We start from the raw sequence: 12557 nt of genomic DNA on the forward strand, positions 1-12557 counted from the left end.
CGTTAATCCCACTGACCGTTCCTCAGGGAAGCGTCTGAGCTGCAGGACTGGGGTGAACAGAGGGCTGCCTGCAGGACAACCAGGAAGACTGATCGATTGAGTCTTCAGTTTCTGTACAATACCAAAGGTGACAATTTGGAAGAAAATAACAGAAAATGAATTACTTGGTGTTAACAGGAAATAGTTAGAACCTAGGAGTCAGATAATAAACTAACCACTGACCCTCAGCATGGCAGACAAGGGCCTGAAAGCACAGAGGGACTTAAATGTCTCTGCTTCTTTAGAGCATGAAATAGGAGTGCCCTATAGCCAGCTGCATGGAGTACCAGGACACCTGTTCCCAGCTGGGCCATGGGGCAGCTGGGATGTCCTGGGACACCAGTGCTCAGCTGGCCTGTGCGTACATGGACATGGGGCAGCTGGGATGTCCTGGGACACCAGTGCCCAGCTGGGCCATGTGTACATGGACATGGGGCAGGCTAGGATGTTCCCTCATTCCCCTGGACCCCATGTAGTCCTTTAAGGAAGCCCTGTTGCAGTGTCAGTGCACTGAGGATGGTGGCACACTCCCAGAGTGTTGTAAGCTGAGGCTTGGGGCCCTGCAGTGATCCCCTGTTCCCTGTCTGCACTGCAGTGTTCCAGCTGTCCAAGAAGGTGACGTCCGTGGTCCCAGAGAGTTGCCTCCTCATCCTTCTGGGGCTTGGCCTTGGAGGCATTGTTCTGGCCATCGCTAAGAGAGCCGAGTACCAGCTGGAGCCAAGCATGTTCTTCCTCTTCCTCCTGCCCCCCATCGTCCTGGACTCGGGCTATTTCATGCCTAGCCGGCTGTTCTTTGACAATCTTGGGGCAATCCTGACCTACGCGGTCATTGGCACGCTGTGGAATTCCTTCGCTACCGGAGCCGCCCTCTGGGGCGTGAAGCAAGCGGGACTGATGGGTAAGTGATTTGGGCCCTAGGAGATCTGCCCCTCTCGCAACATGTGGGGCAGGTGGCAGGGCAGCCGCAGTTGGATGGTAACTGAACTGGCCATGCCACTAGCCATCCCACTCATGCCAGGGAGGCCTGGAATGATCTGAGGGTTCATTAAACAACATGCCGGGATGACAAAAGAATAAAAAAAACCCACGAGCGAGTCTGTAGTGAGCTGCGCACACACCTACACTGTGTTCTCAACCCCCATGCTTCCCAAGCATGCCACTGAGGTGTTGACACCATTAATATGTTCATGAATCAGATGTATGGTTTTGTGGGCCACTTCTGGTGCCGAAGCTATGCTGATGGGTAGGCGTAAGAGTCTGTATCTTCCAAATGGGGCATTCAATATGCATCGTTTTGATCTTTCTTCAGTTAATTTTAGCTGCCAGAATCCTGAAGAGGCAGCCAATGTGCTGAAATATTGAGCCATAATCTCTTCTCTGGTTGGCAGTTTGAAATGTTCTCTCTCTTTTTTCACCTTGTTGAAGTCTCGCTGAACTAAGTACGTGTGTAGCTGGCCGTTGCTTTTCTCCACAATGACTAGGGAGCTCACGCGTTCCGTTGGCACCTCCATTTTTGGTATTACTTGCATTGCTCTCAGCCTGGAGTTTATCACGGAGTGCAAATGGCACCTCTCTAGATGGATGGAAACTGGAGGGGCCTGCTTGTTTATCCGGATTGTATGTTCACCCCACAACAATCCAACCCTTGGAACAGATCATGATATTCCCAAAAGAGTGCCCCATAGCCAGGGTCAATATGATCTTGTAGTGAGAGCACCTGTTTTACCAGATTGAGTTTTTCCGAAGCAGCCAGGGCTAAAACTGAGTCACGTCCTTTGGCACTGCAGTGAATGGGAGCATGTACGTGTTGTTTTTTGGTCGATGCGAGCAATTCACCTCCCCTTCACTGGTCTATTTGTTCCAGTTTTGGTCTTGTCTTCAGTCTCTCATAATCCTGTTCAGACGGAACAGTGACCTGAGCTCCTGTGTCCAGTTTCAGTGGAATTGTTTCATTCGCTGTCATGGGCCGTATCCAGTCCCTCTCATCAGGCTTGCTAGATCCCAGCACGTGTATGTAAAAGTCCTCAACTAGGTTGTCTTCAACTTAACGCATGTCACTTTTTTCTGCTTTTGGGACCTGCAGCATTTTGCAAAATGATTGTTTTTCCTACATTTTTATAACAGTTTCCCAAAGACAACACACCGTTTGGGGCCATGCTGTGACTCACAACTTTCCATGTAGCTGTCTGCACCCAGTGTCCCCCAGCAGTGGTTTTCATAGTGAGTGGTTCCACGCTTTGATTTCACCTTTTCTAGCTATATTCTTTTGTGCTTACTACACGGATAACCCATTCTGGTGAATTCAGCCCTTTGGCTTGTGCTTTCCCAGTTTCTGCTGCCCTGCCTATCTGGAGAGCTGCTTTTTCTAAAGTTAAATCTTCACAGAACCATCTCTCTCTTAACACATTGTCTGTAATGCCACAAATGATTCTATCTCTGACCAGACACTCACCAAAGACACACGTTTTAGTGATGCTCCTTAATTCTGTGACATTGCTCTCTGGTGTCGTCAGCTTTTTTATGCATGTACAAAATCCATCTGTCTCAAAGGTCTCACTCCTCTTCGGCATGCAGTATGTGACGGGATCCCCAAGGTGTAGCCTGGGACTGTGGGCCTGCTGTGCCCCCTTAACTCTCCAGCCTGGTCTGTCTCTCACAGTGCTATGCTAGTGACAAGCAACAAACCCCTCCAGGCGCTGTTATCTCTCAGCACAACCGGGTATGAAGCCCTACACCAGCTAGACTGCATGAATGCTCCCAGAGCCCACTCATGAGTCACACTGAGAGAGGCACCAGCCCAATTCCCCCCAGCTCCCTGGCTTGCACCCTCCAGCTGTACCGTCTTGCACTGCTCAAGACGAGGAGTGCAAGTTTATTAATTGGTTCACCACTTCATCAATGGAAAGTGGACATACGCCAGCCTTGGTAAAACCTGAGCAGATTTACCAACACTTCAGGCAACTCATTGGTAAAGATAAACAATAAAACCAATGTATTGACTACAAAAGATAGATAGATTTTAAGGGATTATAAGTGATAGGCAAAAAGTCAGCGTGATTACCAAAAGAAAACAGAATATAAGCGCGCAGTCTGAACTCTCAACCCTATTAGACTGGGCAACATTTAGATTAAGCAGTTTTTCTCATCCCCCTGGATATGGCATTTCATGCCTGAAACCTAGGCCAGTCTCCTCTGTTGGAGTCTTCAGTGTTTTCAGTGTCCTTGTTGCTTGCAGCGTAGGTGGGAGGGGGAGAGAGGAAAAGACGCAGTATGGGGCTGCAATGTTCTGTTTTATACCCTTAGTCCATGTGCCTGGAAAACATGTCTGGGGCATTGCTGAGTCCCCAGGCAAGGTTGAGCAATTCCCCTGGGGTGGCCTCATGCAGGTAAGTCATTGCCTTGTAGCTCCCTTGCTGGACAATGGCTGTTCCTGGTTGTTTGACATCCCATCCAGGCATTGGTTATTTTCCTTGCTGTTGCCTCTGGGGAGCTAATATCTGACCGATTCCCCAACTTACAGCATGTTTTAGTGACAACCATACAACACAATCTCTTAACTTTATATGCACTAATGATCTACATATTTAGATAGAGCAGTGACTTTCAGCAGAGCATAAACTTTCCCCTGATACCTCCCATGGCATACAATTATATATAAATGCGGAATATGAGAGTTACAGAGTGCTCCCCCAAGGTGTAGAATGTCACACAGTGCTCCTCAAATCGTATTTTACTTCATGCTTTCATCTTCTTCAAATTTAAAGTTGTTATAAGTATCCAATGCTTCCTCCCCAACAATATGCAAAAAGATTGATGATTTCACGTTATCATTTTTCTGCTCTTCCCTGTGGCTGCTAAATACAATTCAAACCGCTGTTGGAATTTTTTCCAGTTGTCTGCGATGTTGCCTGGCAATTGCAGACTGGATGGAGCTTGCATATCATCCGTGTTTGGCTTTTTCCCCTTCTTAAGCTCGTCAAGCTTCGACTGTGCTCATAAGATACATACAAAGGCCTTTGCTCTTCTTTGTTTGCTGTTCCATGTGCTCCCTTGCCTCTGCTTTTCATTTCAAGCCCAGGAGTTGACCTCAGACTGACCACAGGCTCCCTCTCGCTCAGCACCTCTGACACTATGAATGATCTGGGGGTTCATCTAACAACGAACCAGGGAATGGGAAAGGAACAAAACTGGGCAAGGGCAGGGGTGCTGCATACTCCCGGCATGGTCCTGCAGCCGGAGGCTCCGTGAGGTCCAGGAAGGGTTCACACCCACCATTGGGGAGCTCAGGGATTTTAGTGGAGAAATTCCTCTTATCCGACCCCTCATCCCCAAGTGCCCCTGAGCTCTTGGGTGGCCACCGACTGTGCTGTGCCCGTTACAGCCCCGGCAGCTGCAGCACATCCCAGACATGGCTGATGCATTGGCTGGCAATCACTGCTCAGACTGAGCCATCACCATCCCAGAGCTAATCCTCCCCCACTCCCTGCTACTCACCCCTTTCCCCCAAGGGGCTGCTCGGTGACTCTTTGAGGCTGCTGCTCCCTCAGGACCAGCCAGTGCCACTTCCTGGACCCCAGGGCAAGGTTTTCACATGTGCAGTCTCTCTCTCCCTCAGCCCACAACCTCACCACCCCCTCCTCTGGTATCCTCCCCAGGCTTCAGGGAACTGGTGGGGTCCCAGCACTGCTAGCAGAACCTCATCTAGCCTCCAGCACCTCGGCAAGCTTGGGTGGGCAGACAAGGGGGATGGTGATGTCAAGGGCAGCTCCTAGCAGCTCTGCCAGGGTGTTACCCTGAAATTTAGTCTCTGGGGTGCCCTAAAATAACCACCCTCTTGCCCCCTCAATCTGCTTTTCCTGGGATCTGAGTCTCCAGAGTTGTTAAGGAAACACTTGAAGGACACGGATCTAACCTTCCAATAGAGTGATTGACACAGAAGTATTCTTGTAACTAATAATCCCTAATACAATATTATCTAAAGTCCTAAATAAGACACACATCCCTTATTGCAAGTTAAAAGAACATTCAAACCACAACAGCATACAGTTTAAATGATTCTAAGCGAACCACTTTTCTACAAATGGCCAGTCTATAACCAATCATTGACAGTAGTTCTTCAATTATACTTTAGATTTTACATAAATAAATGTCAGTTAATAACAATATTCTATGCATTCTTATTAGTGCGCACACACACACTAATACTTATAATAAAACTAATTTATTTTGTAAATTCTTTGGCATCTTTCTTTAGTTGCTGCTGCTTGCTGCTGAAGCAGCTTCTCCCAGAAGAGTTCTCCTCAGGATTTTAAGCTGTCACTCTCTCTTCAAACTTTGTAGCTGCTGCTAGTGTTCCAAATTCACTCTCCCTTAGCTCTGTTTCGCTGTTCGTAGTTGTTGCCACTTGGTTCTCTTGGCGGATTCTCTCACTCTGCTACAACATTTCTTCAGTGGCTCCTCTGTCTGCTCTCCAATCTCTCTTTCCCAGCAGCCGCTCTTGTAACTCCTTTCCAGCAGTTGTTCTTGCTGGCTCCTCTCTCTTACTCCGTCTTCTCCCGATCGCTTTCCTCGCTGGCTCCTGACTGACTGGCTGCCTGTCAGCATAGTAATATTTATACTGTTCTAACCCCCATCACCTCATCTTCAGCTACCAGAAGAAGCAGCCCCAAACCGGCTCATGTCAGTTCAGGCTGAGGTTGTCACCCCTTTCATTCTGCACATGCTCACAGTTGCTGTTAATTTCAGCATTATGATTCTGCCGATTCTCTCACCTACTGGGCCTTTTGCCAGGGTGCCATCTTAGCACTCCTGGCAGTCTGCCAATTAACTGAACTTTTCACCCTGTGTTAGCACTGAGCATACTCAAGATCTGCATATTTCCTCTTGGAGTGGCCTGGCTCCGGCTTATTCAGAATTGAGACCAAGCAGACAAAATTGGGACTGGAGAATTTCTCTAGGAACAGGGGAGGGTCCCTTCTGAGCCCTTTGGCATAGCTGGTGCTGACAGCAGGAGCCCTGCGTTGTGCCCTGTCTGCCATGATGTGCAGAGACAAATTCATGGTATCTCCTGCCCACTCCATGGTCACCACAGAGCAGACATGAGGCTTGTTGTTTATCAGGGCCTGCTAGGCTGGCCTTGCTCTGTGTGCCGTGATAATGGGGTCCACAGCGGAGGCATCTGCAGCAGCTCTGTGCAGGGTGGGTGGGGTCCCTCCTTCGTTTCTCTCGCTCCCTGATGTGTCTGGCTGGGCCCTTAGGGCTTGAATCCTGGTCTGCTTCCCATGGGCTGTGTGAGGTGGGTGCTGCTGGAGATGCAGGAGGCTGGAGCTCAGCCCATGCCCCCTTCCGAGGTGCCCTGAGCGGTGTGTTTCTGTCCTGGCAGACGAGGGCGTGGAAGCTGGCCTGATGGACTTCCTGCTCTTCGGCAGCCTCATCTCAGCCGTGGACCCTGTGGCGGTGCTGGCTATCTTCGAGGAAGTCCACATCAATGAGACCCTCTTCATCATCGTGTTCGGGGAGTCCCTGCTGAACGACGCTGTCACCGTGGTGAGTATGGCCCAGGGCTCTATGCTTAGGGGGAGTATTGCCCTCTCTGGCTGGAGGCCTGAGACATCCATGCTGCAGCTGCCAGATAGTGGGAGCTTCTCCTCTAGTCCTAGAGCTGCCGATTGGGGCAGAAAGCCCCTGGCCCCAAGGCCCAGACAGGACACGCTCGTCCCACTCTCCGTGGTCTCTACCGTCTGCATGTCCACAGCCCTCTCCTCAGTGGGACGTCCTGTCCTCCAGGGCATAGGACTGCGCCCAGCTCGGGGGGTTGCCGTCTCAGTAATAGCCCTGCCCTGCTGTGGGCATGGAGCAAGGGAGTCTCCAAGGCGCCAGGAGATAGGATACCATAGGAGCAGGGTGGGTAACGGGCCAGCAGTCACCTGAATAACGTGGCTTCACAGCTGGATCAAGAGACGAGCCAAAGGGGTTTGCACACCCCACACCACCCCCTGGTACTTCAGCGTATGCTTGAGAGAGCCCAGCACAGGACTAGCTGGGCAATCGCCCTAGGCAGATCCAGAGCAGGTGTCGGCAGGAGATGTACGCTCCCACTCTGGCCCTGTGTCCCTTCGCCTAGGAAGCTCCACACCTGGAGAGCATAGAGTCTGCTACCTCCCTGCTTCTCCGCCGCCCAAGAGGCAGGGTCTTCAGGGCAGGCATCACATGCCCAAAAGGAGAAACACATCCTCACGCTGCCTAGGACAGCGCAGGCTAGAGTCAAGAAGGGGCGGTTGGTCCATCGGGGCCCAGGCGATGGGCTAAACCCATTGCTTTGCCTTGCAGGTGCTGTACAAAGTCTTTAACTCCTTTGTGGAAATGGGCCCTGTGCATGTCCAGGCCACAGACTACCTGAAGGGTGTCGGTGAGTGTGTCTCCAGCCCCTCTCTGTTAGACACACTGTTCCCGGGCCTGCTTTCTCTGCTGGAGGATGTGTAGAGCGGGCGTGGCTGCCAGCTCCCCCTGCTGGGGAGACCAGACTGGCTGACACTGGGGAGCACTGCGTGAAGGCAAGTGCCCTCCATACAGCCCTGGGCCGGTGACAGGAGGGTGGCTGCTTTGACAGCCTGCATGGTGGGCCATACAGGACGACGTCCCCTCCAGGGCATTGTAAAGAACTCACCTGCCTGCCCTGCCCCGTACAACCTGCTGGGCAGCTCATTGGGGTGGCAGGCCATGCACACAGCCGGTCTCCAGGGTCAAATGCTTGAAGATCCCAAGTCCTTAAGAGAACGTGACAGGCTTAGAAAGGACCTGACATTCCCAACTTGCTGTGGGTCTGGAGGGGAGCAGGCCATGCGGAGAGGGGATGAGCCGGGCAGATGCCGTGCCATTGGAAGGGACTGCGGTGGACTGGCTTCCCAGGGGAGGTGCTGGAAGTCCCATCGCTTGGGATGTGTAAACTGGACGGGACCACATACTCTGAACAGCCGTGGCCGGCTGGCAGAGACAGGGGAGATGTGACTCAGGAGCTCTCTCCCAGCTCTTGTGGCTGGGTGAGTAAAGTGAGTCTAAATGGAGGCTGTAGAAGCGGATCTCAGGTGCCAGGGTGCAGCTTCTAACTGTTTGCTTTGTGCATAGACCTGGCCAGATGTCCATGCTGGCTGGCTGTGTCTGACAGCATCCCTGGTGTGCAGGCCACTTGCCCCATAGGCAGCCCTGCCCCCGAGGAGCTCTGTGGATAAACAGACAGGGGATGGGGACCAAAAGCCAGGAGAACTTCCTAGCTGTCAGGGTGCTTAAGCACTGGAATAAATTGCCTAAGGTGGTTGTGGAATCTCCATCATTGGAGGTTTTTAAGAGCTGGTTGGACACACGCCTGTCAGGGATGGTCTAGATCAGTGCTTCTCAAACTAGCTCATGTGGGGAACCGGCAATTTTTTTTCCAATGTGCCAGGGACCAGTGCTATATTATTATCATATTTGACACTCTTATGAGGAAACTCGCTGCGGACTGGCAGCGGATGGCTCGCAGACCGGCACCAGTCCGCGGTCCACTGCTTTGAGAAGCACTGCTCTAGATAATCCTTAGTCCTGCCAGGAGTACAGGGGACTGGACTAGACGACCTCTCGAGGTCCCTCCCAGTCCTACGATTCTATGATTTTATACAAGCCCAACACACCTTAACCATGGCCAAGGGCTCTGGTCAGGAGATGAGCCGGCTGAGGTTATGAGGCCAGTCCCAACCCACCCCGAGCATCTGGCCAGCTTGTAGCATAGGGGTGGGCAAACTGCCAGCGGCTTGGGTCCACTCTGGCACTCCAGCCTGCACCCCCTGAGCCTCTCCCCACGCCCCAACCCCCTGCCCCAGCCCTGATCCCCCTCCTGCTCTCCAAACCCCTTGATCCCAGCCCTGAGCACCCTCCTGCATCCCAAACTCCTCATCCCCAGAGCCTGCACCCCTAACCAGAGCCATCACCCCCTCCTGAACTGCAGCCCCAATTTTGTGAGCATTCATGGCCCGCCATACGTCTTTTCCCCAATGTGGCCCTTGGATCAAAAAGTTTGCCCACCCCTGTTGTAGCATGTGCCCATGTCTCGTTTCACAGATCATACAGCAGCAAACATCAGCCTCTGGTCTCCAGTCATAGGTGGAGGCTTGTTTTGGTTGATTGGTGTGATGGGTTGGACCCCCCTTCTGGGTGCCACCTGATGTGCTGGGGTTTCACTGAGCCTCCCCTGCTCAATCAGCCTGGGCTCCCTCTCCCTGCTTTGCTGGATTAGGCTCGCCGGCCTATTAACTAACACACACCCACACCCTGCTGCAGACACAGACTGAAGTCAGCTCTGTGTGAGGGGCTCCCCCAGCACTCACGTGCACACCCCTTTTGGGAGACAAACCCGAAATAACCCTGTCTTGCACTGTATAGAAATATTTGTACAGCGCAAGCTCATAAAATTCGCCCCCTCCCTCAATATGAAGAGAGATGTGCATGACTTCTCCCCTCACCCCCGTTAGAAATTATAGAAATGGGGGTTATATTATAAACAAGAAATAAGTTTGGTAACTACAAAAGTGAATTGTAAATGAATATAAGAGAGAACAGACAGAACCAAGCAGATTACTGACCAAATAAACCAAAATACGCAAGCTAAGTTCAATAGACTTAAGAAACAGGTTACACAATGTAAGTTCTCATCCTAAATGTTATTTTAGGAAGGTTGCAAAGTTTCTGTGGTTCAGAGTTCATTATATTACTTTTCAGACTGGACCCTGTCTCAGTCTGGACTCCCGCTCGCCTTCCCTTCAGGTGGCTTTACCAGTCTTTCTTCTTGGGCAGACAGGCCATAGAGTGGAGGAGGAGGAGACCCATTTGCCTTCCTCCCCACCCTTAAATAGGATTTATACAAGGTGGGAATCCTTTGTTCCCCAAACTTAATCCCCCCTTCCCTTCCAGTGGAAAGTTACAAGAAGTCCCAGGTAATGTTTAGTGTCAGGTGACAAGACCCCCTGACTCTGTAGGATCACAGCGTCCATGAGTCAGGGGCAGTCTGACGCGTCCCCAGGAAGGCCAAGCTTTTCACAGTCTATTGTTCTTGCTGATGGGTCATCCGCCCTGTCCGGTTTTTCCATTGTTGTACCTGAAGTGTTAGTAGGTGTCACCCAAAGTAGCATAGTTGAAATCCCCTGTCCAATCCTGTAATTCTTGGGGTATTTATTTATAGATTCAATTCCACTGATTTTTGCTGCCCCCAAGTGTTTGGTTTGCCCCTGTGGGCTGTTTGTGTAGCTGCTCGGGGGGGCGAGCAGGAGGTTTGGCAGCTAGGGAATGGAGTGGGGGTGGAGGCTACAGGGGGTGGCCCCCAGGAAATGCACAGGAGAAGGTTTTGCTTTTTGTTCCCCGGGGCCTGGTGGCTGCCTTTGATCCTGGGGAGGGGCCGCAGCTCCCCTTTGCCTCCCCCCGTGGACAGAGGAGGCAGCGTTTGGAATCAGGAGGTGAACGCCTCACTCCCCGTGGACTGTCCAATATCTCCCACTCTGCCACGCCAGGCAGTGCCAAGACGTTCCCAGAGGGGCTCCTTTGTCTCCGCTGGAGGCCTCCTCATCAGATGCTGTTGTGCCTCAGGTCTGTGCCCCTTGAGGAGTTCCAGGCCTCGCTCTCTGTCCTGAGAGAGCTGCTCCCTGCCCCTTATTTCCCTATGCTGTGTGTGCCGGCTTGCCATATCTGTGCCGGGCCGGCGCTCTGCGGTGCATGCATGGGCCAGAGAGGGAAAGTCAGAGACACAGCTGCTGACTTTTAGTTTTTCTTGGGGGTGCTCCACCCCCATGGCAATACCCACCCCCTCCCCCAAGGCCCCGCCTTCACTCCTCCTCTTCCTGCCCTGCCCCCTCCCCAAGGCCCTGCCCTCACCCTGCCTCTCCCTGCTCCGCCCCCTCCCCCAAGGCCCCACCCTCGCTCCACCTCTGTCACTGCTTTTTTAACAGGCACGTTGCTTCTCGGATGGGCTTTCCTCCGAAGGGGGTTTATTTGACAAGCAACGTGCCTGTTAAAAATGCAGTGACCGAGGCAGAGTGAGGGCGGGGCCTTGGGGAAGGGGGTGGAGCAGGGTCAGCGGTTTGAGCATTGGTCTGCTAAACCCAGGGTTGTGAGTTCAATTCTTGAGGGGGCCACTTAGGGATCTGGGGCAAAATCAGTACCTGGTCCTGCCAGTGAAGGCAGGGGGCTGGACTTAATGACCTTTCGGGGTCCCTTCCAGCTCTGCGAGATAGGCATATCTCCATATTTGTCAGTAAGGAAGAAAGAACAGCCCCTGTGCAGCGTGTCCCGACCTCTGCAGTTAGCCGGGTTCACTGCTTTTGGGGCGCAGCCATCCTCAGTAGAGGCCTCTCCAAAGGCAGGCTCAGCAGGCAGGTCTCCGGGAAAAGGGGAGAGGCTCCCTCTGGCGGTAGATACAAGCTGCCTTCTGCAGGGCTCATGGCTGGGAAGCAAACTGCTGCCGAGACCAAGGCTGCAGCCAGCAAGACTCACTCCGTGGGGATCTGCTCTTGTGCCCCCCAGCTTCCTTCTTCGTGGTGAGCCTCGGGGGGGCGGCCGTGGGGCTGCTCTTCGCCTTCCTGCTGGCGCTGATCACCAGGTTCACCAAGCGCGTGCGCATCATCGAGCCGCTCTTCGTCTTCCTGCTGGCGTACATGGCGTACCTTGCCGCCGAGATGGTCTCACTCTCCTCCATCCTTGCGTGAGTACTGCACGCTTGGGCTTTTCCCTGGAGATCCGACCTGGGCGGGAGGGATGCTGGGCCCCGTGGGACTGGCGTGGCACATCCTTGTGGGAGCAGGTTCCCTGCAGCCTCTGCCCTCCTGTTCACACTGCTCCTCGAGCCCCACCTGCAGCCCCCTCCCTTTCGCGTTGCTCCACCATCCCCAGCCACAGCTCCCTCCCCTTTGCATCACTCTTGGATCCACAGCCCTTCACATCGCTCCTCGATTCCCCACCCGCAGCCCCCTCCCCTTCACATCGCCAGACAATAGCCCTGACCCAGTCACTTAATAGACGAGTTAATTGCTTGTGAGGGGATCTCCAGGGTTCGCCCCCCACCAAGGTTCTTTGCTCATTCCAGGAGCTGATCTCCAGCACTCAGACTCCTCATTCGCTTTCCCACCTGAGGTGCTGACTGTCTCCAGGCCCTGGCTGCTCTGCTACCAGAGCTCTGCGTGGACCCCCCCCGTCATAGGGGGCTGTGGTTCAGTTCTTGCTGTCGGCCTGGCCTGAGACAGCAACACCCTGAACCGAGAAGAGATGCTGGGACTCCCAGGCTCCCTTTGCATTCAGTGTCTCCTCCTCTCTCCCGGACCCCGCGTGCTCTGTCTGAGACTCTCGGGCCCCAGTCGAGTTGCTGGGGCCATTTCCTAGGAACTGAGCTGGGGATGCCCTTCCCGTTCTCCCCAGGAGCTGCTGCTAAACGTGGGCTACAAAGCTAGTGCCCTGGAGCTGGGCGTTGGATCGCATACATTATACTGTGATCTCCTGGTCGC

General features: G+C 53.1%; 1 protein-coding gene across 2 annotated transcripts in view; it reads left to right on the forward strand.

The window, feature by feature from the left end:
• The first annotated feature begins 674 nt into the window (after nucleotides 1–674).
• The window catches only part of SLC9A5 (solute carrier family 9 member A5), a 35957-nt gene continuing 24074 nt past the window's right edge, over nucleotides 675–12557 (forward strand). The window contains exons 1-4 of one of the 2 annotated variants that reach the window (XM_030581883.1): nucleotides 675–937; nucleotides 6422–6585; nucleotides 7369–7447; nucleotides 11584–11761. In XM_030581883.1, coding sequence (XP_030437743.1) covers nucleotides 763–937; nucleotides 6422–6585; nucleotides 7369–7447; nucleotides 11584–11761 — 596 coding nt within the window. In that variant the 5' untranslated portion in view covers nucleotides 675–762. Of the gene's footprint in view, nucleotides 938–5937; nucleotides 6335–6421; nucleotides 6586–7368; nucleotides 7448–11583; nucleotides 11762–12557 lie in introns of those variants that run through there. The other variant, XM_030581884.1, reaches the window with a different exon arrangement.

Source organism: Gopherus evgoodei, chromosome 12 (assembly GCF_007399415.2).
Source record: "Gopherus evgoodei ecotype Sinaloan lineage chromosome 12, rGopEvg1_v1.p, whole genome shotgun sequence".
Classification (NCBI taxonomy): Eukaryota; Metazoa; Chordata; order Testudines; family Testudinidae; genus Gopherus; species Gopherus evgoodei.